Genomic DNA, 21,890 nt, shown 5'->3' with positions numbered 1-21,890 from the left:
AGGCCGCCTGGCTGATTATTATGCCCGCGCACATATGACTTCGCGACGACCGCCATACCTAAGTTTTGTATCTGTAGCATAGTTTCAATCGTCATAGTTTTGTTTCGAAGTATATTTTGCAACGTTACATGTACTTGAATTGGTGAGCTGACAGGGACCGCAGGGGAGGTCGGGAGCTCTGGGATCGTAATATCGGAGTCATCGCTATACCGAAGATCGCAATAAACGCGTCTGACTGTATGACAGTTTATAGAGCAATCTCGTCACTTTTGCGTTCCCGTAACTTCTCGAATAACTCGTTCCTCTTCTGAGGTAACTTTCTAAGGAAGTTCCAAGTTCTTTTTATTAGATTCCACCGCAAAAATAGTGCGAGCTGCGTCCTTCATCTCTAATGAGATGATATGAGAAGTGCGCAAATCAGTGCATGGTGCCTCCTCGTCAGATCCCACTCCCTTGTTGGTTGGTGAACACTACAAATGCAGTCTTGGCTAAGTAGTTTGAGAGCGGTCATCATAGTGGTGAGCAGTATACAACTTCTAATGGCACAGGACACTGTTTTTGTTTTAGTTCCATGTTCACGCCACAAGCAACTGTGGCTATGAGCGCCGTATAGATGTGGACAGATGGAGAGAAGGCAGCAGGGTTAGTACGCTTCCTGGGCCGACATCAGGGGAAACTGTGCCGATATTAGTCTGAAAAGTCTTCGGGAAACACAGGGAAAACCTCAGACAGCACAGCCGGTGGTAGGTTTTGAACCCACCACTTCTGAGTCTTCAGCTCCGATCTTGGCTACCACCAATGAGCTGGACGCCTTAAGCTGCTCGGCCATATGCCCTCCGGTCACAGGACATTGTCAAGCGAGACAAAATGTTCTAGGAAACAGAGGATGGCAATTCACTGAACCTAAAATGCTGATGCTCTGCCATCATACAGATCCGAAGATTGGTGTAATTTAGGCACAAGAAAACAATTAGAAAAAATCTTGCACTACCCACTGTGACATCAAGATATGGACGAATTATAGAACGGTGAAGAACTAAAGAGTGTATATTACACAGCGAAGAACTAACGTAACGTGTAACGTAACGAAGTAGTAACGTGTTATTTTTCAAAGGTAACGTAACGAAGTAGTAACGTGTTATTTTTCAAAGGTAACGTAACGAAGAAGTAACGTGTTATTTTTCAAAGGTAACTTTGAAACCAGTTCCTTTCCATACCTTGTAATTTTGTTTGTTACTTATTACTATTTTTGGCACCGTAATTTAACTTGTAAAGAGTTCCTTTTGTCGAGATACTTCCTCATGTCTGCTTTGATCAGCTGCATTCCAAACCATGCTTTGACATTTTGTCTTGCGGTTGAATAAAATTAATGAACCCATGTTTCACAACCGCCAAGTCTCTGTCCCACTGACACATTTACCCTCCGTTATCCACCAATGAATTACGTCCTTTTGCGCTTCACTGTGACCAGCGCCACAAAACATAGGCCAACCGAAACCAATTAATTACAGCCAGGGTGTCGAACCGCAAGAAAATACAGGTTCGGTTCGGGTTCGTGTTGCTTAGATTTCGTTCCGGTTCAGTTCCTGTTCGGCCACGCCAAAAATCGGCCCCGAACCGGTTCAACGCTACCATTTTATATCTCCCATAAAACTGCTTTTATCAGGAAACGCGTGGCTAATAGCTTACCGCTGTTGTCTGCATTGACGTTTTCAGTGGTTAGGTACTTCCTTTAGCGAGAGAAAGGAGAAATGGATGAACACTTGCAAATAGCGTCCAGGCTGATGAAGCAGTGTAGTCCTGCTACTTTCTCTTCCCAAAATCTCTTTTTTCACACGCACAATGCGAGCAAGAAACACTTAAAGGAAGCCGAATAAGATGGACAGCATTTTATAAAAACAACGGTACTTGCCGGCACACTGCATTCGCAGCGTGAATCTATCTGAAACCGTACGGAAGCATGTCGAAAATGAGTCTGCCAGCCTTGCTCTGTCCGAGCTCACAGCAGTGTACCAGCTAATCCACAATACAAAGGCAATATGTCATGACACAGTTGCACTACCAGTAAACAGAGATGTATTTGAGATGAGTATTTGAGATGGAACTAGCCATAGAATATACATAGAGTTCAATGTGACATCTTTCTTTTCGCTTTTTTTTTTTCTTTCTTAAAAACAAACAAACTCGTGTCCGAGACTTGCGGACCCTTGCGGAGTGTCACGTTCCTTGACATTGACGTTCCTTGTGGAACAGGTCAGGGCCGCCGAAGCTTCCTGGAACAGAAGAAATAAGTAGAGATGAGTGCAGGTATGAAAATTCGTACCCGGAACCGCACCGCACCCGCGGGACCACGACCCGCATCCGCACATCCCGATGGGTACTTGCACATCCGCAGGTGCACCCGCAGCCCAATGCGCAGCATGCTTCAGTTATGCCACGTAATCATCACAACACGAAATGATTTATGGATGTTGGGTACACTGTCCGTTAGTGAGCCACTTTTCCAACAGTCAGACGCTGTGGCGACAGTTGACATGCTTACTCACGCGAAGCGAACCAGTCGTCGTTTCGAAAGATGGCCAAAGTTAGCCCTATGTGGCAAACATAGCCGAAGAGTGACAATAAGAACAACAGCAACAATGATGAATGGGGAGTTTAAGCACCAGGGGCGATACCCTACCCTATTTTATATTGCCCACACTACCAACCTTCCCGGGTCTCATAATCAGCTGGACTCTCGCCCTCGCTCTCTCCTCTCAAAGAGTATCAGTAAATGACAAAGCTGTGATCATCTCGGAAGGACTGCATATGGAACGTCTCGGAAAATATTTTGGGCACAATGTTCGCGGTAAATTGGGGCGTACACCAAAAGTCGACAGGCTGGTTTTGTGCTTGCGGGTATACCCGCACAATCCGCGGAGGCGGTACGGGTCTAGCCGCGCCTTACCCGCAAAGACACGTAAATGTGTACCCACGAAAAGCAAACTTGCACGGATACCTGGGGGTATACCCGCACTGCACTCATCTATAGAAATAAGCCACTTAAAACTCACTCACTCACTCAGGACCCACAACACACTGAAAGGGGCTGTGAGTGGTATGCCTGCAAAACGTAGTCCAAAAGTGTTGTCTTACGTGGATAGCCTGAAGTTTTAGGGTTTAACCAGATTCTCCCCCAAATTTACACCCCAAATTGAAGGTTGCCTCTTTAGGGTGCAACCCGGCAAATGGCCCTCCCTGATACTTCTGTAGGAATGCACACTACCTTGTTTGGCAGCAGATGCAGTTACACCACCGTTTGTACCAAACCAGTACAGTTAGTTTCAGTAACTGAGCCAGACTTCTCCCTGAATTTAGCAAACAAAGTTTTTTCACCCCGATTCGCATAAACTTGGAGGACATGTTTATTTACCTAATTTTTACCCCTTGAAGTTAGAAAAATATATTTCCAGAAAACTTCAGGCTCTACGTATAACACGTTGTATGAGTAGGGCCTGACTTTTTCGGGTTTTATTTTTGGCCAAATTCGGGGGGTAAATATCGGGTGATATTTTTCATTTGAAAATTCGGGTGTATTCGGGTTAAATCCCGTTACGGCATATTCTGTCGTCAGAAATTCGGGTGATTTTTTTTGCGTAATAAAAATTTGTCTTATCATGGAACTAATGTTTAGCAATGTTATCAAACTTTATTTTAATGCACGCTTACGAGTGTGCCACACGACCCGGATGTTTTCGGGTAGATTCGGGTTAAACCCGAATTTTACAGATTTCGTTCGGGGGGTAAATATCGGGCGGATACGGGTTTAACCCTAAAAAGTCAGGCCCTATGTATGAGGTATTGAGTGTGTGAAAGATTTTACGGATACAAAGGAGATATCGCTCATCAACAATCCTCCCTCCTGTTGCTTCACATTTTAACATACCAGAACATTATTTTAATATGCACTTAATAGTTACTGGACAGTTACAATTGTGTAACATGAATTTCAATGGTAGCTGTTGCGTGTCGATGTTGACACTTTTATACATGACACTGATATGTGCACAACTACTTTAGAGTGGCGAGTACTGCCTTGTGATCTGTAAAGTGAATGGTGACGTGTAGAGCTGGGATTAGTGGGACAAAAATATTACTAAAATCTGGACAAAAGTGGGACAAGAAACGCTGAAAAATCGGGACACTTTTTGGGACAATGTACCCATCTGAGTATGTCAAAATTGCTTTTATTAGCTTTAGATATTTTTAACTTTTTTTGCATCACCGAAACAGACAGTCAACAGATAGAAGGAGACAGAGAAGAAGAAAAAAGAAGAGGAGGGTCTTGTGATAGAACCACAGCGATTTCCTGAAAACCTCCCGTTAGCAGATACCGCTGTAAAAGGCTGTCGTACAGTGAAACCCGCGTATAACGATATTGACGGTAATCGCGAATTCCATCGTTATACGAAGTGCACCGTTAAACGAGGGCTGACCTAAACAGCGCGCCACCCCGCGTGTAGCAAAAGAAAAAGAAACAGATGCTAAAAAAAAAAACGCGAAGCTGTGTGACATCGCACTGGCTTGGGAAAACATCGACCAGAACACTACACGTCACCATTCCGCAAGTCGGCTTCACCTAACGCCTGCGTGCTTTAGGAGAAGCTCGCTTTAGAACACTGCCGCGCGCGGGTGGAAAGCACGTGCTAGGCCTTTTGAATCATCTCGCGAATTCTGAGCAGCATTGACCAAATACAGAGACACAAAAGCGTTACCACATACCTCTTTCACTGACAGTATTGGAAAATGAACAGTCTCTGTCTATTTTCTTCCCTCAATCTTTATATTGGTTTAATTCTTTTGATGTGAATTTCGGATGTCTCCGCGGTCTCCATCGCTGTACGCGGGTCGTTTTGCCATACAAACAATGTATACTTTTCACGGTAAAGTCACGAACCATCGTTTTACGAGAAATCGCTATCCTCAGGTTTTACTGTAGTAGAACAGGACTTCCAGATACAGTCACCGACCGATAATTGAGACTTTCCAATTTTACGGACAAGACTGTTGGCAGTGTCAAAGGCCACATAGAACAGGGTGGGTGCTCTAAAAGGTCAGTCACATTTTCGTGCAAGACGTCATACTTCCTTGACGCACAGACTTCCTCAGAGTAAAGAATTTATGCCGGAGAAACCTACGAAAAAATTGTGCTTACCAAGCACTCTTTAAAAAAAATAAATACGACCAAGCAAATTTTCGCCTCCATCCATCGGTGCAGCGCATAGGAAATACATGAAGACGAAAGTTTGCGTGGCCGTATTTTTTCTGTTACGCAGTGGCTGATACCACGATTTTTTCGTAGGCTATTCTGGCATAAATTATTCACTGTGTGGCAGTGGAAGTCTGTCTGTCAAACAGGTATAGCGTCACGCGTGAAAATGTGACTGACCTTATTGAGCACCCACTCTGTACTATTTCAGAGTCTAACAACAGACGACCTCAGAAAATTGATTGATTGATTGATTGATTGACCTCAGAAAATCCCAGAGAGCTTAGTGCCACTTTGAACTATGGGGACTTGCTGGAATTTTTTTTACAACAATTTCTGGGGTCACCTCAGCGCTCCTTTAATGCTCGTTCTTTTTTTTTTTTTTACTTCCCTCACCTCCAGCGTCAAAGGGTCACTTGTACCTTGGAGCTTGCACGTGCGGAGCACGCGCGTTTATCTGACGCTCTTTTGCACGAGCGTGCAAATAAACTTCTCCTGAGACGCTGCACGTCGTAGTAACCGTCCACATCACGCCAATCACGTCCTTCAACCCAGTCAAACTTCAGCGAAATTTGTTTCGAGCAAAATAAGAGATTCCGCGAAATATTGTCAAACGAAGCATTCTACGATTAATTCTGCATTTCGCAAAATTTCTCCGAATCACGGGAAATTGGGGGCCTTCTACATGAGACAACATAATACATTATTATAATTTGGGGAGAAATTAAATTTAATCCAAAGTGGTCCAAAACTGATTCGGGAGGGAACAATGGAGCGGAATCGGGTATAACCCAAAAAAGTCGGACCCTACGTATATTCTACAATCTACATCATGTACAGCTTTCTCACCTGAAGAAGCGCGGGCTTTGCACGAGAGCTTGTATGTAGTTTATTAAACTAAGACCCTGTTTTAAGTTTGTTAATTAAAATACGAGCCTCTAACTTGTTTTGATTGGTGTTCCATTACCACAGATGTCTTGTGGACTATTTCTACCGAACGAACAACCAAGTCAAATCAGCGAGTATATGAATACGGAACTTACTTTTTCAAGCTGGGTTCCCTGTAAGAGGCCGCCTCGGATGCCCGTCGTTTTGCCCGCCTCACCAAGGAATTCAGCCCTGCAGGTGTGTCATCACATCAACGTTAATGCACTTTGCAAAGCCTCCCATTCATTTATACACATTTCTATGCATATCTACATGAGCAGGACCTGCGAATGTCATTAAACAGGTCACATCTGGTGCAAATCACGAGGTACCAGACCTTCCGTGAGCTGTACCACAGCATAAACTTCACCTGGAGTGTCCGCTGCTTTTGTGCGCAACCATTTTAGGCTGGCACTGGCTGAAATAATACCTAATAACCTAACCATTGGAAACTCGATAACATTAGGTAATGCACCAAAACCTTCTAGACGGTTACATTACCCAAGGCTACGTCAACTACTTAGTAATTACTTTTATGAGCCCCGAAAGCAGGGCACAGTTGATGAAGCGTGTCAGTCGATTGTCTCTAAAGTTCAGACAGCCAGTGGCAACTCCTATGTCAGAAGCTGTGGTGGCTACTACGAGAATGCTATCTGCCCTTGGATGACAAATGACATCCTTAGAATTTTAGAAGAAAAAAATTTTTGGTCTCGAAAATTGAGTCGCGACAAAAACAATAGTTATTATAAACGTAAGTTTAATCATTATCAAAACAGTTCTGTCAAAATGATTCGCCAGCGGAAACAAGAATATTTGTCTCGTATAATACGATGACCTTAATGCCATATGTTGCATGCTCAATGAAACGTTTGTCAACATTGGGTCTCCAGGTGGTGGCGATATTACAAAGTCCTTGAGTTACATTAAGTCTCCGGTCACTAATAGCTTTGCGCTTTACGAGGTGACTGACGGTGAGGTCATAAAAACTGTTAAAAAGTGCGCTGGTACCACCGCTCCTGGTTACAATAATATAAGCATGATGGTCATTAAAAATAATATTGATATACTGTGCCCGACATTAGTTGATCTACTTAACAGCTGCTTAGTCGAAGCTAGGTACCCAGAAGCTTTCAAAACGGCCAGGGTAGTACCAGTGTATAAAGGTGGCTGTAAAAATACTCTAATTATCGCCCCATCTCAGTACTTAATGCTTTAAATATAATACTAGAAAAAATATTGTCCGCCAGGCTCTCTAGCTTTCTTGAAAAAAATGAAGTAATTAGTCCCACCCAGCATGGTTTTCGTAGCTCACGCTCGACTGCAACCGCTGTTCTCTCTATTACGGAAGCTATAAACAACTGCCTTAACAAGGGAGACATTTGTGTAGCCACCTTCCTAGATATAAAAAAGGCATTTGACACAGTACGTCACGATGTCTTGTTAGGTAAGATGTCCAAGTATGGAATTAGAGGCCACTCACTTGAACTTTTTTACTAGCTACCTCAGTAACAGAACCCAAATTGTATCCGTCCAAGAGTGCTGCTCGCCTCCTCTTCCCGTGCACATGGGAGTCCCACAGGGTTCCGCTCTGGGCCCAATATTTTTTCTTCTTTATGTAAATGATTTTAGTGAGGCCATCCACTCTAATAGTATCATGTATGCTGACGACACCGTGTTACTTTTTACTGGCCCTACAATTGGTGTCATTCATGATAAGATTGCTAGTCTAATTCCCCAGCTCTTGGAATGACTTAAAGTGAATTCTCTGTCACTAAATCTTTTGAAAACAAAATATATGGTATTTAGGCCATATCGTAGGACTGTTTCATTAACAGATTTCAATATAGTTATTGCCGGAACAACAGTCGAACGTGTCGACACCATTAAATACCTTGGTGTAATTTTGGACTCCCACTTGCACTGGAAGCCACATATAGAAAATGTATGCACTAAATTATCAAGAGCAAATGGAGCACTGTTCAGAGCATGTCGACTGTTCCCAACTGCTGTCCTGAAAAGTCTGTATTTTGTGCTCATCCAATGTCATTTGCTGTACTGCGTAGAATCGTGGGGGCACACATATCAATCTTACCTTAAACCGGTTGAGGTCTTGCAGAATAGAGCAGTTCGCATTATATCCAATACATATAACAGACAATCTTATTCATGCATATATAAGACGTTACACATTTTACCTTTCAATTTACTACGCTTTGAGCGAACTGTGTTAATGGTTAATTTTTGTATACTAAATGAGGGAATAATTGATGGTGTCAAGTTAGTCTCATTTACTCGCACAAGCCGTACTGTATTGGATCATCACTTTATTGTACAGTGTTTCTCAAACATATATGGTAAGCGCCTTCTCCAACACCAAGGGGTCATAAAGTGGAACTCCTTGCCCCTTGATGTCGTTGTAGCCAGACACTTCAAATTAGCCGTCCGGAGGTTTCTGTTCGATTCTTGTTGAATATATCGTTATAGTGATGTCAGTAAAAAGGATTGATGATATATATTTATATTTTTGTTATTGTGGAATCTTAGCGCTTGTATAAATGTGTGTTTCCTCAGCCATTCTTTTTCTTAATGTAACTGCCGCGTTTGAATAAGTAAACGTTGAAAAATATTATCGGATCGCACTAGCTTGTAGCTATGATCCGACTGGTATACAGTGCCTTACCGTGTATATTACGATGTTGTCAGTTCAATAAATAAAAAAAACAAAAAAAAAACAATAGAACAATGTGTGCCCAAATAATGTTGGTCTGTTCTGTACTTCACTTGAATACTGTTCTTGATTTTTACTGTTCTAAAAGCATTCTTTAGCACTACCTATACAGAGTGCCTATAAAATAGACCCACGCGTTTTCCGGTTTAATGTTTTTGAAAACTGGAGGGTGAAATCGGGTTGTACCGGGTTCGCCAAGATAAACTTCGGGGTTTGTAACGGAGATAAAACAAATAGAAACAGTGTCGGGAAGCTAAAGTAGCAGTGATGGAACTGCCTCCAAGCCCGCGGGCGCTGGCTCGGGCGCACAAAAAAAACGCATTTGGCGCAGAATTTCACAGAATGGCGCACCTCCGCCGTATGTATTCCACTGCGTCCCGCGCAATACATCGTGTTTGCAATACATACTCTCCACTTTCTAGTGAATATTGGGGTTCAGGACATCTGGGAACAAGTATCGGCATGTACGGTTCAAGTCCTGAATGCTCAATTGCTCGCGCGCCTATACACCCTGCGAGCACGCGCGATGTTACGCAGTGGCGGAAAGCCTGGAGTGATCCATAGTACAGGCGCCGGCAACTCCGGAATCAGCGTCGTCAGTTATGCCTCTCCACAATTAGTTAAAACGCAGTTGTTTAAAAACAACTCCCATGCAAACGAGCCAATATTCTATCGCAGGCACGTGACGTGTCCAATGCTCGGTAAATTTGCACCACCACCACCACCTTTTGTCCAGTACGCACACACTTGATGCACTAACAGTGCGCTTTATTGTTGACAACTTCTCTTTGAAGTACAACAACGTACGATTCCACGTTAGGGGTGGCGACACACTGCGGAGAACGGGAAAAAGAGGAACGAACAAACAGCGAAGTTTTACGAGCGCTACGCAAACACAGCGATGACAGGAAACCGGATGATAACTGTACGCTACTTGTGTAAGAAACAGGTGCTGCTAATTATGTAGCACCTGTTTCTTACTCAAGGAACAGAAAAAGTAGTACCAGTTTTCTTTTGTTCGCCTATTTATAAAGTGATAGTGAAAGCTTAATTTTGAACACCCTGTATAGTGAGCTACTGGGGGAATATCGGTAGTCCTGTATATTCCTTTGTACAAGGATCGACGACAGGATTCGAAGCGAGTATACTTCCCACTTATTGTTGCGTTTTTTCTTGGGGCCTGTGACTGTGACTCGGCTTCGTTGTTCAGAGGCATGACGAGAATAGAGAGGGCGCGGGAGCATCGCTCGCGGTTTTTGTTTCGTGTTCATGCGTTCGAACCAGGACATCTTTGTTCGGCGCAGCTGTGGCGCAGGATTAGGGAAAATTGCTTTTTCGGCGCGGGGTTGCGCAGGCAATCCCAAATGGCGCACTTTGGCGCAAATGGCGCAGCAGTTCCATCACTGAAGTAGATGTTAGAGGACGTATTATGCCCCAAACTTTTATGTCCATATACTGCCACTTGGTCCGCTTCTCTGCGGATAAATCGTGAAAATTAAAAAATTGCTGCTACCTAACATTTCTAATCAGCTATACCTGTGTTTCAGCTCCTTCCGTCAGATGGCGAAACGGTCGAACGTGGTGTTGCAGACGATACTGAAACCAAGTGAACAAGTGGAACTGAATGCAGAGGACTACTGTGCGGCATTGTCTGCAACGCCGCGTTCGACCGTGTTGCCATCTGACGGAAGGAGCTGGAACACAGGTACAGCCAATTGAAAATGTCAGGCAGCGGTGTTTTTTTTTGCAAAACCTTTCGTAAGCTACAGGTATTACAAAACAGTCTATACATGGGCACAGAATGCAGAAGTCATCTGATCCATAGGTGGAAAGCAATGCATTACATTTGTATAATGAGTAATCGTAATGCATTACAATTCGGGAAAAGTCATCAGTAATGGTAGTGCATTACATTTTGACCTAGTAATCCATCATGGCATCGCTCATTGCTCTCCTGGCACTACTCTCCTCTCATGCGCAAGGCACAGAGTCATAGTGTATCGTTACTGAATAAAGTTTTTCTAAATTCGCGGAGGAAAAAGTTGCTAGGTTTACCCTTAGACGAATCACGAGGCGTGTCCTGAGGATCTTCATCCTGAGGATGTTCATGAGCAGGTGGCTGCTCAATGTCTGACTTTTGTGAGGACGTGGAGGGACGTGGCTCTGCAGGTGTCGTCTGTTGGATCCTCTTGGAACTCAAACGGAATGGAGACGTGCCGGGTGCAATGCTTCTTCCGGATCTTCCCCTTCGAGACGGGGGACAGATGGGGGTGCTGGTCTGCACTTCTGTAAGGGAACAACACTTATTTAAAGCGGCACTAAAATGTAAAAACAACTTGCTCTCAAATGAAAGCCCGTGTTTCAATTAGTTGACACAGCGTGACCGTTTAGGAGAAAAACGCAATGAAAACAGAGCAGTCTTTGGCGGCATCCAATGAGACAGCAGGAAAAGCGCGCGCATGCCTATCGTGGGCATGTGTGTGTGTGTAGTGTTCCGTATATGTGCGGTGTGATGTGCACTGCTGCATTTTTCAATACCAATTCACTGAATTGTAGCTCACAGTAGTTCTCGCGAATGTTCCAACACCAACATTTATCTTCGCGTGCTTCGGACAGTGATGCAGGTCCACTTTGCAACACGGACTATGTTTTTCGCCGGGACTGCTCCATGTTGTGGCACGTGCAGTATGGACTAAAAGCACCGATGCACGAGCTGAAACGACGTTCACTGCTTAGCGCCGAAGCAAGAAAGAGTCCAGTATAATTGGATTGTAGCTCCATAACGGAATCCAAGTTTTGAATTATGATAACAAGCAGTGATGGCCAGTAGTTAACTACATGTAGTTAAACTACCTGATTGTAGTTAAAAGGTAGTTATCCACTACTTGCAGAAATGTAGTGGCAACTACTAGTTAAACTACTATTTCGAGTAGTTAGGTTACTGCAGGCGCCAACTACTTCTGATTTAGCTGCAAGCTTTATGGCACGATTGTGACTTTTACCTTGAGCTACTTGTTTGATGAGAACGGAGGAGCAGAGCAACTGTGCCGTGCATGTGTACTAAATCTTCACTTTTATCACTGCTTGCGATTCATATTTAGGTGTCCAAGAACACTATAGAATGGATTGGTGTTGATGGACAACGTTAAGTAGTTATAGATGTAGTTAAAATACATTGCAGTAGTTAAAGTAGTAGTTTTAACTACTTCCCCTGAAAAGTAGTTGAACTACTAGTTAAACTACTGTAGAAGTAGTTAGTGGCCATCACGGATAACAAGTATGAAATTAACATAGCGTGTAACGTAATTTGAAGTGGACTTGTTTTTGCATTTTAATGATTGATTACTTATGTAACAACTTGCAGCGTATGTGGCTCTTTTTACTTGCACAGTCACCAGGGCAATTCATCTTGAGCTCGTCTCCAACCAATCCTTCGGGACCTTCCTTATGGCCGTCAGACGCTTTCTAGCACGCCGAGGTTTGCCAAAGAAGGTCTACTCAGATAACTTCTTAACTTTTAAGAAAGCCGCTCGAGAGATTCTTGCCTTGCTGGCGAATCAGTTCCAAGTGGTACAGGAGTATGCGACACAAGCAAGAATAACATGGGAGTTTATTGCCGAACGTGCCGCCTGGTGGGGAGGCTTCTGGGAGCATATGGTACGCTCAGTTAAAGATGCTCTCAGAAGAACACTACGTCGGAGTCAGCTAGACTTTCAACAGTTGCTGACCGTGTTAACAGAAGTCGAAGCGATCGTCAACTAACGGCCATTGACACAAATGTCAGAAGATCCTGGCAACACCCAAGCTTTGTCTCCGTCGCATCTGATATTGGGGAAGCGACTCAAGGTGTTGCCGCCAATTAAGAGACGTCAGATAGCGTGCGTAGACGCCGAACAATTAGAAGTGCTTCAAGCAAAGGAAAGGCTCCTCACTGCATACTGGAGGCAGTGGAACAAGGACTACTTGCTACAGCTTAGATCTGCAAACCTGAGTCGACATGCAACCTCCAACAGCATTCAACTGCAACAACTCGTACTACTGGCGGATCAGCGGCAGCCAAGGATGTTTTGGAAGCTAGCAAGGGTGCAGGAGCTTCATACTGGACGTGATGGACTTGTACGATCGTGCACGCTCAAGACAGCCACTGGTTCCTTCATCAGAAGACCAATTCAGCTACTTCATCCGCTTGAGGTCTAGATTTTGAGACGTATCGGGCGGGGGAGTGTTAAGGAAGAGGTGGATAAACAGCTGGGCTCATGCTAATCCCCAAGCTAAGAGGGCGTGCATTATTATTCTTTTGGGTTTTGTTCAGTAAACGTTTTGCTCTGGCTCCGATCGTCTGGTTCTTCCTCTACAGATCATATTCATTATATTGCGCGCATTTCGGGTCAAACACCGAGGATTCAATACATTTTGTTCTTTTTGCACTCAGTTTTCAAAGGCGTAATGCCTTCAGTTGTGCACATATTCACTGTTTACGATCTCTCCGTTTTTTCCTTTGTTTTGCTTTTTCTGTTCTTCCTTCCTCTTATTTCTATACCAGTTCTGCATACATCATAGGATCCCGCCAGAGTGTGTGATTCAGCTTTAGTTTTGTGTTCTTCATTTTTCTTTTTCTTTTCTTTCCTTCTCTTTCCCTCTCTTGACTTCCCCCTTTCACTTTTTCTTAATAACAAGCCGACATCCATCTGGCTTACCTTTCCTTTCTTTTTTTTCTTAAACATATCCCTCCCCCCCTGCCAGAGTATACTTACTTCGCGGTGCACCCTTGCCCCCTCCGGGAAAATGAAAACTCTCTGCCTCTGCTTAGTGGAGTCACGTGGTATCTCTTTGTCATCTTTTTGGGACTTGTGTTTCGATGACTCTTATCACACCGCGGCGGGTAGCGTAGTGCGCGGGGATTCATGTGACATAGCGGCGACTTGCCGCATTGACCATGCAGTCGGATAAATAGTTTTGCGTTCAAGGATAAATAGTATCTTAATTGTATTTCAAATAGTTTTTCAAGTATTTTGTACTCTATCTTAATTACTTTAATTTTCACGTATTTATACTCTATCTTAATTACATTCTAACGTTAGTATTTATTATCTTATCTTAAATACATTTTTGAGTATCTTGTACATGTCTGGCCCACCGCTTCCACAACACTTCTCAGAATGACTTGTCGCGGGCAGCATACTGGTGACACACAAGATAGGTTCTGACTTCTGAGCATCAGAGGACTGAATCTAACACCAAGTTTCTTAATCTTCAAACTTTTTAAGCTTCCAGATTTCGTTTTTGGCATTACCACAAGGCTCGCAACAGCAGGCAAAATATGGGGAATCAAGTCTGCTCACACTGCACGTGGCATCACTTTCGCCCGTGTACCTATGGCCAGAGTTTGAGGTAACTCGTTACTGTAACTAGGTTCCTTTTTTTGATAACTTGTAACTTAACTCGGTACTTTTGCACCGTGGTAACTTTAAGAGGAAACCGTTTCTTGTTCAGGTAACTTTGCCAAAGTAACTTAAGCCAAGTTCCAAGTTACTTTTAATTCGCTTTTCACTCACGTCCACGTATTTTCTTGCTTTCTCTCCGATTCTTTCCTGGTATTTTCTGCCATAAAATGTGATATTCCATCAATTACAGTATTCTATTCAGGAAGTAAGAACCGCTGCCATTGAAATGAAGCTGAAGCATTGTGCGCCCACAGGGAGTAAGATGCAAAGCGTTCGACGAATTGTTGGACATAAACGAAAACTAAGCACGTTGCACTCCTCCGCAAGCAACTCAAGGTCGAACTCAACTGCTCACACGCGCTGCACCTATGTATGTAGTGCTATTTTCTGTGCGAAGTAACTTGGAAGTAACTCCGTAACTGCGAGTTATATTTCAGGCTGAAGAACTTTGTTATTAACTTTGGTACATTTTTCACACAGTAACTTAACTTGTAAAGAGTTCTTTGTGATGGGTAACGTCTCAATCTATGCCTATGGCCCTGACTGCGGCGAGGACGGCAGCTTCGTCAGGTTGCCAAACAGTAGGGATTGTACTGGAATTGAACCTACCTTTGTACATCACAGCCCTCAGCATTTTTACCGTGTGTCAAATTAGTTGTAAAAAAGAAAAACGCTTCTAAGGATTCTTGTAGATGTAAACAAAACCAAAAGGTGGCTACATTTTATAATAACGACCAACGAAACAACACAAAGAACGAGTAAGTCTCTGGCCCACTGAGATGTTCAATTCTCAGCTTCCATTCCAGCACCTTTCAGATACATTGAAGGGATCGCTAGTTTCAAAAGGACGTGACCGATGTCAGTACAACAGAGTTTTGCCACCGCTTTAGGGCCATTACTGCATTTTTCCATGTTTAATCAGAGCTTTAGGCATCTACGCCAGCATAGGCATTGACAGGCACAATCAGATCAATACAGGAGGTTCCCCAGCACTCAGTTCATGTTCCTGTGTTGAAAAGGCACTATTGGAACCACTGGACAAAAATAGGCGTTTGGCTAGAAATCCAGGGTCTAAAGGGTCTAACCATAACGCGGTGAATGACGAGATGCATGAAGTAGGGCACGCAGACGGCAAATTAATCAGTAATGAGGCCCTAGAATTAACCAGCCAGACATATCTCTGGGCGTCCCTAGTTGCCGCAGCGAAAACGGCGGCAAGATTCAAGAATGGCGTTCAACAACATACTCCAGCATGTCTTGCACGGGTAATTGATGGGCCCTTATCCGCACTGACGCCACATCTTCCCCACATGTTTCACTTGGTACTAGAACACTGTACTGGCACAGGCTCACCCCTGCAAAGCATTACTTTTTCGGGCATGGGCTGGGCTCGGGTTTGACGTTATTGGTCCGGACCCATACATTACCGGGCCTAGGTTGAGCTCAAGCAAGTGGTTCTCCACTATTAGTAAGACAAGGTCAACTTTTACAGCCCACTACACTGGGCCAGGCCGAGGTAACCTTTAATTTTGTGAGCTTGAGCCGGGCTTGGGCCATGCTAGGTATGTAGCCGTCAGGCCGGGAGAGTAAATCACTGGTTGGAAAGCCGGCTCGATCCTGTCATGGTCCTAAGAATGTGGCCCTGCCCGGCCAAGAGTACTGATGTCAGAGCTGTCGTCAGCATAGAAACCTATGGTCTGTTTTTCCTGCTGCTCTTCTCGGCTGCATCATAGAGGAAGCAGGGAAGCTCCAGTGCAGATATTGCGCCGATGTTTTCTTCAGAGCAGCATGCACGGAACCATACATACATACATCAGCTCGTTGCATGTGAATGTTGAAAGCAGCTTCTATGAGCTTTAGAGCTAGCTGTGGACCAGAACAGCGTTTCTTGGAGTGTGCTGTAAATACCCCTAATTCATGGCTCAAGTGCTTTACGAAGTGACATCAATACCGTTACAGCAAAGCAAAGCAGCGGCTCTGATGTATCAGCGCCCAAATGTCACCATTGTCTGCTGTCGCCATGTCGGGAATCGTACTTGCACCCATTCCACGACCGAACTCGAGGATCGCCTACCCACTTGGTCACATGATACAACTCTGTCATGTGACCAACGCCTACTTGAGAGTTTGTTTTGGAACACGGCCGGAATGTGCCATCGAGGCTGGTTGCAGGCATGTAATACCCCAGGCCAACTAACCATTATCCAGTGCCCGCCATTCGGAGTGTACAGGAAGCTCTTCAGTTTTCTCAGGTTGTTGTTGTTCTTCCTCCTCCTTGTAGATGACTGATGCATTTGTCTGAAGATGGGAACCTGGAGGCCAAAGGTCCTTCCTGCAACATAAAGTGCAGTGAAAACAAAGATCGACAAAGTGTGCGTGGAAGATAGATTTCACTCATAAAATGTACTTGGATGATCTGCGTATAACAGCAAACAGGCTGCAACCCATCAATCTGTTCAGCCCTCAAGAAGGTAGACTTTCACTGGCACAGCAATTCATTAGTACAGCATTTTTTAGAGCCATAGAACTTTGCAACTAACAGTCCCCTTAAACTAGGTCACTGTGAGCAACAAGTACACATTCCCACTGAATTTTGGAACAAAACTTCAAGGACCTTTTAAAGGGGCACTAAACCGATATAGGAGCAATGATGTATCAGTAGGAATATGTCCATTTAACTCTGAAACATATTTTCTTAAATTATGAAGGTCGACAACGACGTAGTAGCACAGTAATTACAGAACGCTTTGCGCACTATTTCTTGAACTTGCTCCGCCCTTCAAGTTCTCACAACACTAGGAGCGACGTTATTGTGACGTTTCGTGGGGGCGAGGAGGAGGAGGAGGAGTGTCGTTGGGAGGAACCCGAGAGGTCTGCCTGCCTGATTAGGCGGCATGTTTCTCGGGAAGGGAAAGGTGGTGGAGAGGAGGAGAGGAAAGGGTGAAGTGGAAGACCGAGCCGCTCGGGGGGAGGATAGCTGCGTCCATGGGCCGACTTCAGGGGAACTGTGCCGGCATACGCCTATTACACATCTGAGGGAAACCCAGGAAAAACCCCAGACGGCACAGACGGCCCGCGGATTCGAACCGCGGACCTCCCAGTCTCCAAGCGCATGCGTTATCGCTGCGCCACCGGAGCTGGTTTCGTGGGGGCCACCACTTACGTTACTGCATTTTACCGTGTATACCGTGAGCGACATTTCCCCAGAAGCGGAAGACGCGAAAAACGTCGTAGCTTTCTGCTGTTACGTGAGCGCTCAGCATCGTGTCTTCACGTACACTGCTGACCATGGGGAATATCCTGCGCCACAACCACGCTGACGGCGGCGTCTGCTAAATGCGCAATACGCCACTCCCGGTAGTCTGCACAGTGCGAATGCTCAGCACAACACGGGATGGAACTTTGGCTCTGTAAGCAGTATTTTCATTTTTTCTTTCGCTAGAATCTTCCGCGAGTATGTCGCTCGTGTGAATACACTGTTTGAATAAGTGTTTTTTTTTTTCAGAACCGCTACACTCACGAGGAATGTCCTTCCACACCGTATTATTTGTACCTCTAATAGACATGAGATTTCTTTATAAGCCACACTTATTCTTTGAAGTGAAACCCATGAAGCCGCAACAATGGGACAGCAAACAGGTTCTCCCCCACGGCTGACCTTGTGGGAATCCAAGATTGGTTGACGACGCAAAACGCCACTCGGAGATGAGTCTGCCCCGTTTGCTGTAGCCGAGTGACGTTTGCTGACGCATTAGACGGAGTGGAGAGTTGAGCTGATTTCGCTCTTTGATCCGCTTTTTAGATAGTTAAAGCGCTTGAGCTACACAAAGTATTCCACATATTTAGGTATAGTGAAACCCCTGCTTTCACTCTGTGTAGTTTTTTAGACACAGCAAGATCATCAGATTAGTGCCCGTTGTTTTGTCTAGCATGTAAAACACAGTTTATAGCCAGGGTTTCAATATTTTGCAAAAATACAAATATCACACGAGAGAACAATGGGGACTGCACAATAGTGGTCAGTACACAGATGTGGCTGACAACTAGGACAGAAAGAAAATGAGATTAATATAATAGAGGGTGCCATCCATTTGTTGCAGCTGATTCCAATTGCAATAAAGAATGCTAACTTCTGTGGTTTTGAAGCTACAGTTCTGACTCCGGAACAGTGTAATTTGCACAAGCAACTCTACGAGAGAAAGGAAAAGATGCGAAACCGAGGGTTTTCAAGGATGGTAAAAGAAGTGCAGAGTTTTCCAGACCTCGAAAATGGCGTTTTCAAATTCCAGGTGATTCGAGGGTTTCATGGACCAGTGAGAACCATGACACATGCATTTCTTACAGGCAGGGGGACAACACGACACATTTTATTAAATGACTAAATGATACCTTGGAAAAATCTACATACATCATCATTCCCTACATAAAGGGCGTTTCAGAACCGATACCGCAGGCACTAGCTCAAGCAAACATAAAAACTGCTTTTAAACCTCAACCCACACTGAAGAATCTGCCCAGCCATCGACCAGATAAGACAACACCAAACGATCAACATGGGTTCGTCTACAAGACATCGCGGCAAGAACGACCGGCGATGTACATCAGGGAAACCGGGAGAAATACAAAAACCAGAATGAAAAAACACGAAACAGATGTTTGACAAGGCTGCAGAGAAGCAAACTGAACTATGTGAACATGCGGTAAAACTGGTCACAGATTACATCATGATAACCCAGAATTTCAGCTTGTGAGGGTCGTTGAGGGGTGAGGAAATAATTGGAATCTTGGCACACGAAGATAATTAAAGAAGCTATCAACAGGCATCCGGGCCCCCTACCAAAATGCTACACACCTTCGATATATAAAAAAGGACCTGCAGCTTGTGGTACGTTATTCTGATGATAAAACGTCACTTTTTTCGTTATTGTATTGTTGTTTGCTGGTGTATACACCGATTGAAAAAGTGCCAATTCACCCACCAATATGGGCAGTGGAGATTGCTAAATGCCGTACATTCAGCACAGCTGTTCCACATCTTATGTCAAACTAAAAGGGGAGAAGTGCTTTTTTTTTTATTTTGTACCCGAAAATCTACTCTGCGGCTATCTAAATCACGGCTCCTGAAATAAAATCAAGTTTTCACCTCAAGATTTTCAAAAGCCATGAACTCATAGTAACTCTTGAGTCATAACTAAATGTAACTCTTTATAGGACCACTCTCGGAAGAGTTCAAGAATACAAATATCTAGGCGTCATTTTTTGTAGCAACCTCAGGTGGAAGAACCACATTAGATATACGGTTGGGAAAGCAAGTCGCATGTTAAGAGGGCATACCAGCTCTCCGTCCCAATGTATTTCCTATGGAACAGTTTTTATGCTTTTTCTCGGTAACCACTGCACAGATTTTGACGCGGGTGGTTTCATCATAAAGAGGAAGACGAGATGAAGATATTTACGCTACAGGATTTCTCATACATGTCGTATGTATTTTACGGCGACGTCACGCAGGAAAGGCACTCGAAGTCTGAATGCTAAGAAGGAAATTTCGCCATAGTATAAAATACAGATATTGTATTAACAGCCATATAAAACTTCAGTTCAAACTTGTTTAGAGTATGCATCTGCTCCAAACGAAGCAATAAAAAAATCAAACGACCGCTGCCGTTTCGATCAAACGGTGTTCGATCAAATGACTTTCGACCAAATGTCCCGCGTTCGATCAAACAGCTTTCGTTCTTGCGAAGACGATTTCTCCGGGGAACATTTTTCCCTGGGGACGGTTCTGCCTGGGGACATTTTTTTTCGGGGAAGAAAATCTGGCATCTCGGGCGAGCTCTGATTATATGAAACGACTTCTCCGTGATCATTCCATCATTTGGCAACTAGCGCTCATATTCATCTCTGGAAACCCAAATTTTGTAATTGCATCTGTGTTGCCCTTCAAGAATAGTGATTTTCCTAAAATACGCATAAATTTGGCTCACATGGTGTCCAGTTATTCAGCTTTTCCATGACCGAATTTCACGTTTTCAAGTTTAGATTGAATTAACTGAGACCTCAGCATTCAACACAACGAAATCTGGAGTAAAAAGTTTACGCTTCAGATATTCTTCTAAAAAAGAAAAGAATGCATATATTATCCAGTCCCACATAATAAGGAGGACGAACTGTACTTTTTTGCCAGACTCAAACAAGAACCTGTTATGTTGTCAGGTGACCATAGTTATTTTCCTCCAATGTGTCCTTTTATTTTTTGTCGGATCGTTCCTCTTGGCGTTCAGGAAAAAAGAAAAAAAAAAGCCGTAGGGAATATCGCGACTCCCGCTTCGAGGCCTTGCCGCTCGACCTTCCCATATCTTTTTGGTTGGTTTCCGTGTGTCGACCCGAACCCTTTATCGCCCTTCACCTCCTTTGCACGGTTTTGCAACCTGGTACACCAGAAGAAAAGGGGTCCCCTGTCACTGGGGTTGTTGACTGACATCATTTTTCTGAGCGGGTGTAAGGTAAAAGAAAGAGAATGGAGAACATGGAGGAAAGGAGCCTTTGAAACATGTTACTGAAGTTTTCGGGTTATAATAAGAAGTCTGTTCTACGACGGAAATTTTGAAAAGTCTTTTGCACCAACGCCTTGTAAATGAATTCAGATATTTCATAATGCTTACTTACCAGAAATATATATATCAAAATGTCATTTTTACATGAATAATAGAGTTATTATCAAGGTAAATTGAATGTTGTAAAAACACTTTTGGGACCCCTCATATAGGACCCCGGTTAGCTAATGCTGCCCTTCTAGACGCAGGCGGGTTAACTTTGTTGTGCATTTCTCACACACAAAATATGGACTTTGTCGCAGGCAATGCTATGTACCTTGTAACTTGAATAAGCTCCCCTTCGACAGTTTTTCTTTGGAATCGAAGTATAAACTAAAAAAAGCGCTACGGCAACTTTATCATAGGATGTAGTACCTTTATATGTCCATATACTGTCGAACTGTATGCCGCTGGCTGCTTCAGGGTGAGTGCCACAAGCCTTTCGGTTTAGACGGGCCTGTTTTATTATATTTGTAGTTTGCTTTCTTGAGTAAAATTATTATTATTATTATTATTATGTAAGCGAGTGCAAAAAAAAAGGAATACCGTTTCGAGCACTAGATTCTCCAGACTGGCATTGTAAGCGCTGTGTGTAGGCAATGTTAATAGCCTAATTTATAGCCGCTGGTAGATCCAAATGAGAGCCTCTGAGATACCGGCATCCGTACTATCCGATCACACTTGTACGTCGGCAACTCGGCATACAGTAAGTATGCACTAGTAAAACAATACGAAGAGCAACTAAACATTCCATAATCCGCCAGTACAGGCGGTAGTGACTTGTGAAAACAATAATTGTAGCATAAATATATAAGAACAAAAAAACATTCTCATGTAGCAATAGGAGACAAGCAAAAAGACGTGAATGTCTCGAATCGAACTGCGGACCTTTCGTGGCAAAGTCCGACACTTTACCACTCAACAAACAACGCAGAGGGCGAGGGCCGCCT

The 21,890-nt window shown here is 43.8% G+C and overlaps 1 protein-coding gene across 1 annotated transcript in view; it reads right to left on the bottom strand.

Annotated features, from left to right (window-relative positions):
- Window positions 1–2,051: 2,051 nt before the first annotated feature.
- LOC135372118 (uncharacterized) overlaps window positions 2,052–21,890 on the bottom strand; it is a 38,230-nt gene continuing 18,391 nt past the window's right edge. The window contains exons 5-8 of the mRNA XM_064605822.1: window positions 16,546–16,679; window positions 10,959–11,189; window positions 6,292–6,367; window positions 2,052–2,273 (exon numbers count right to left, since the gene is read on the bottom strand). Of these exons, the coding sequence (XP_064461892.1) occupies window positions 2,255–2,273; window positions 6,292–6,367; window positions 10,959–11,189; window positions 16,546–16,679 (460 nt within the window). The 3' untranslated portion in view covers window positions 2,052–2,254. The remainder of the gene's footprint in view (window positions 2,274–6,291; window positions 6,368–10,958; window positions 11,190–16,545; window positions 16,680–21,890) is intronic.

The sequence above is a fragment of the Ornithodoros turicata genome, unplaced genomic scaffold (genome assembly GCF_037126465.1).
Source record: "Ornithodoros turicata isolate Travis unplaced genomic scaffold, ASM3712646v1 Chromosome13, whole genome shotgun sequence".
NCBI lineage: Eukaryota > Metazoa > Arthropoda > Arachnida > Ixodida > Argasidae > Ornithodoros > Ornithodoros turicata.
This window is presented reverse-complemented; position numbering and strand designations above follow the sequence as displayed.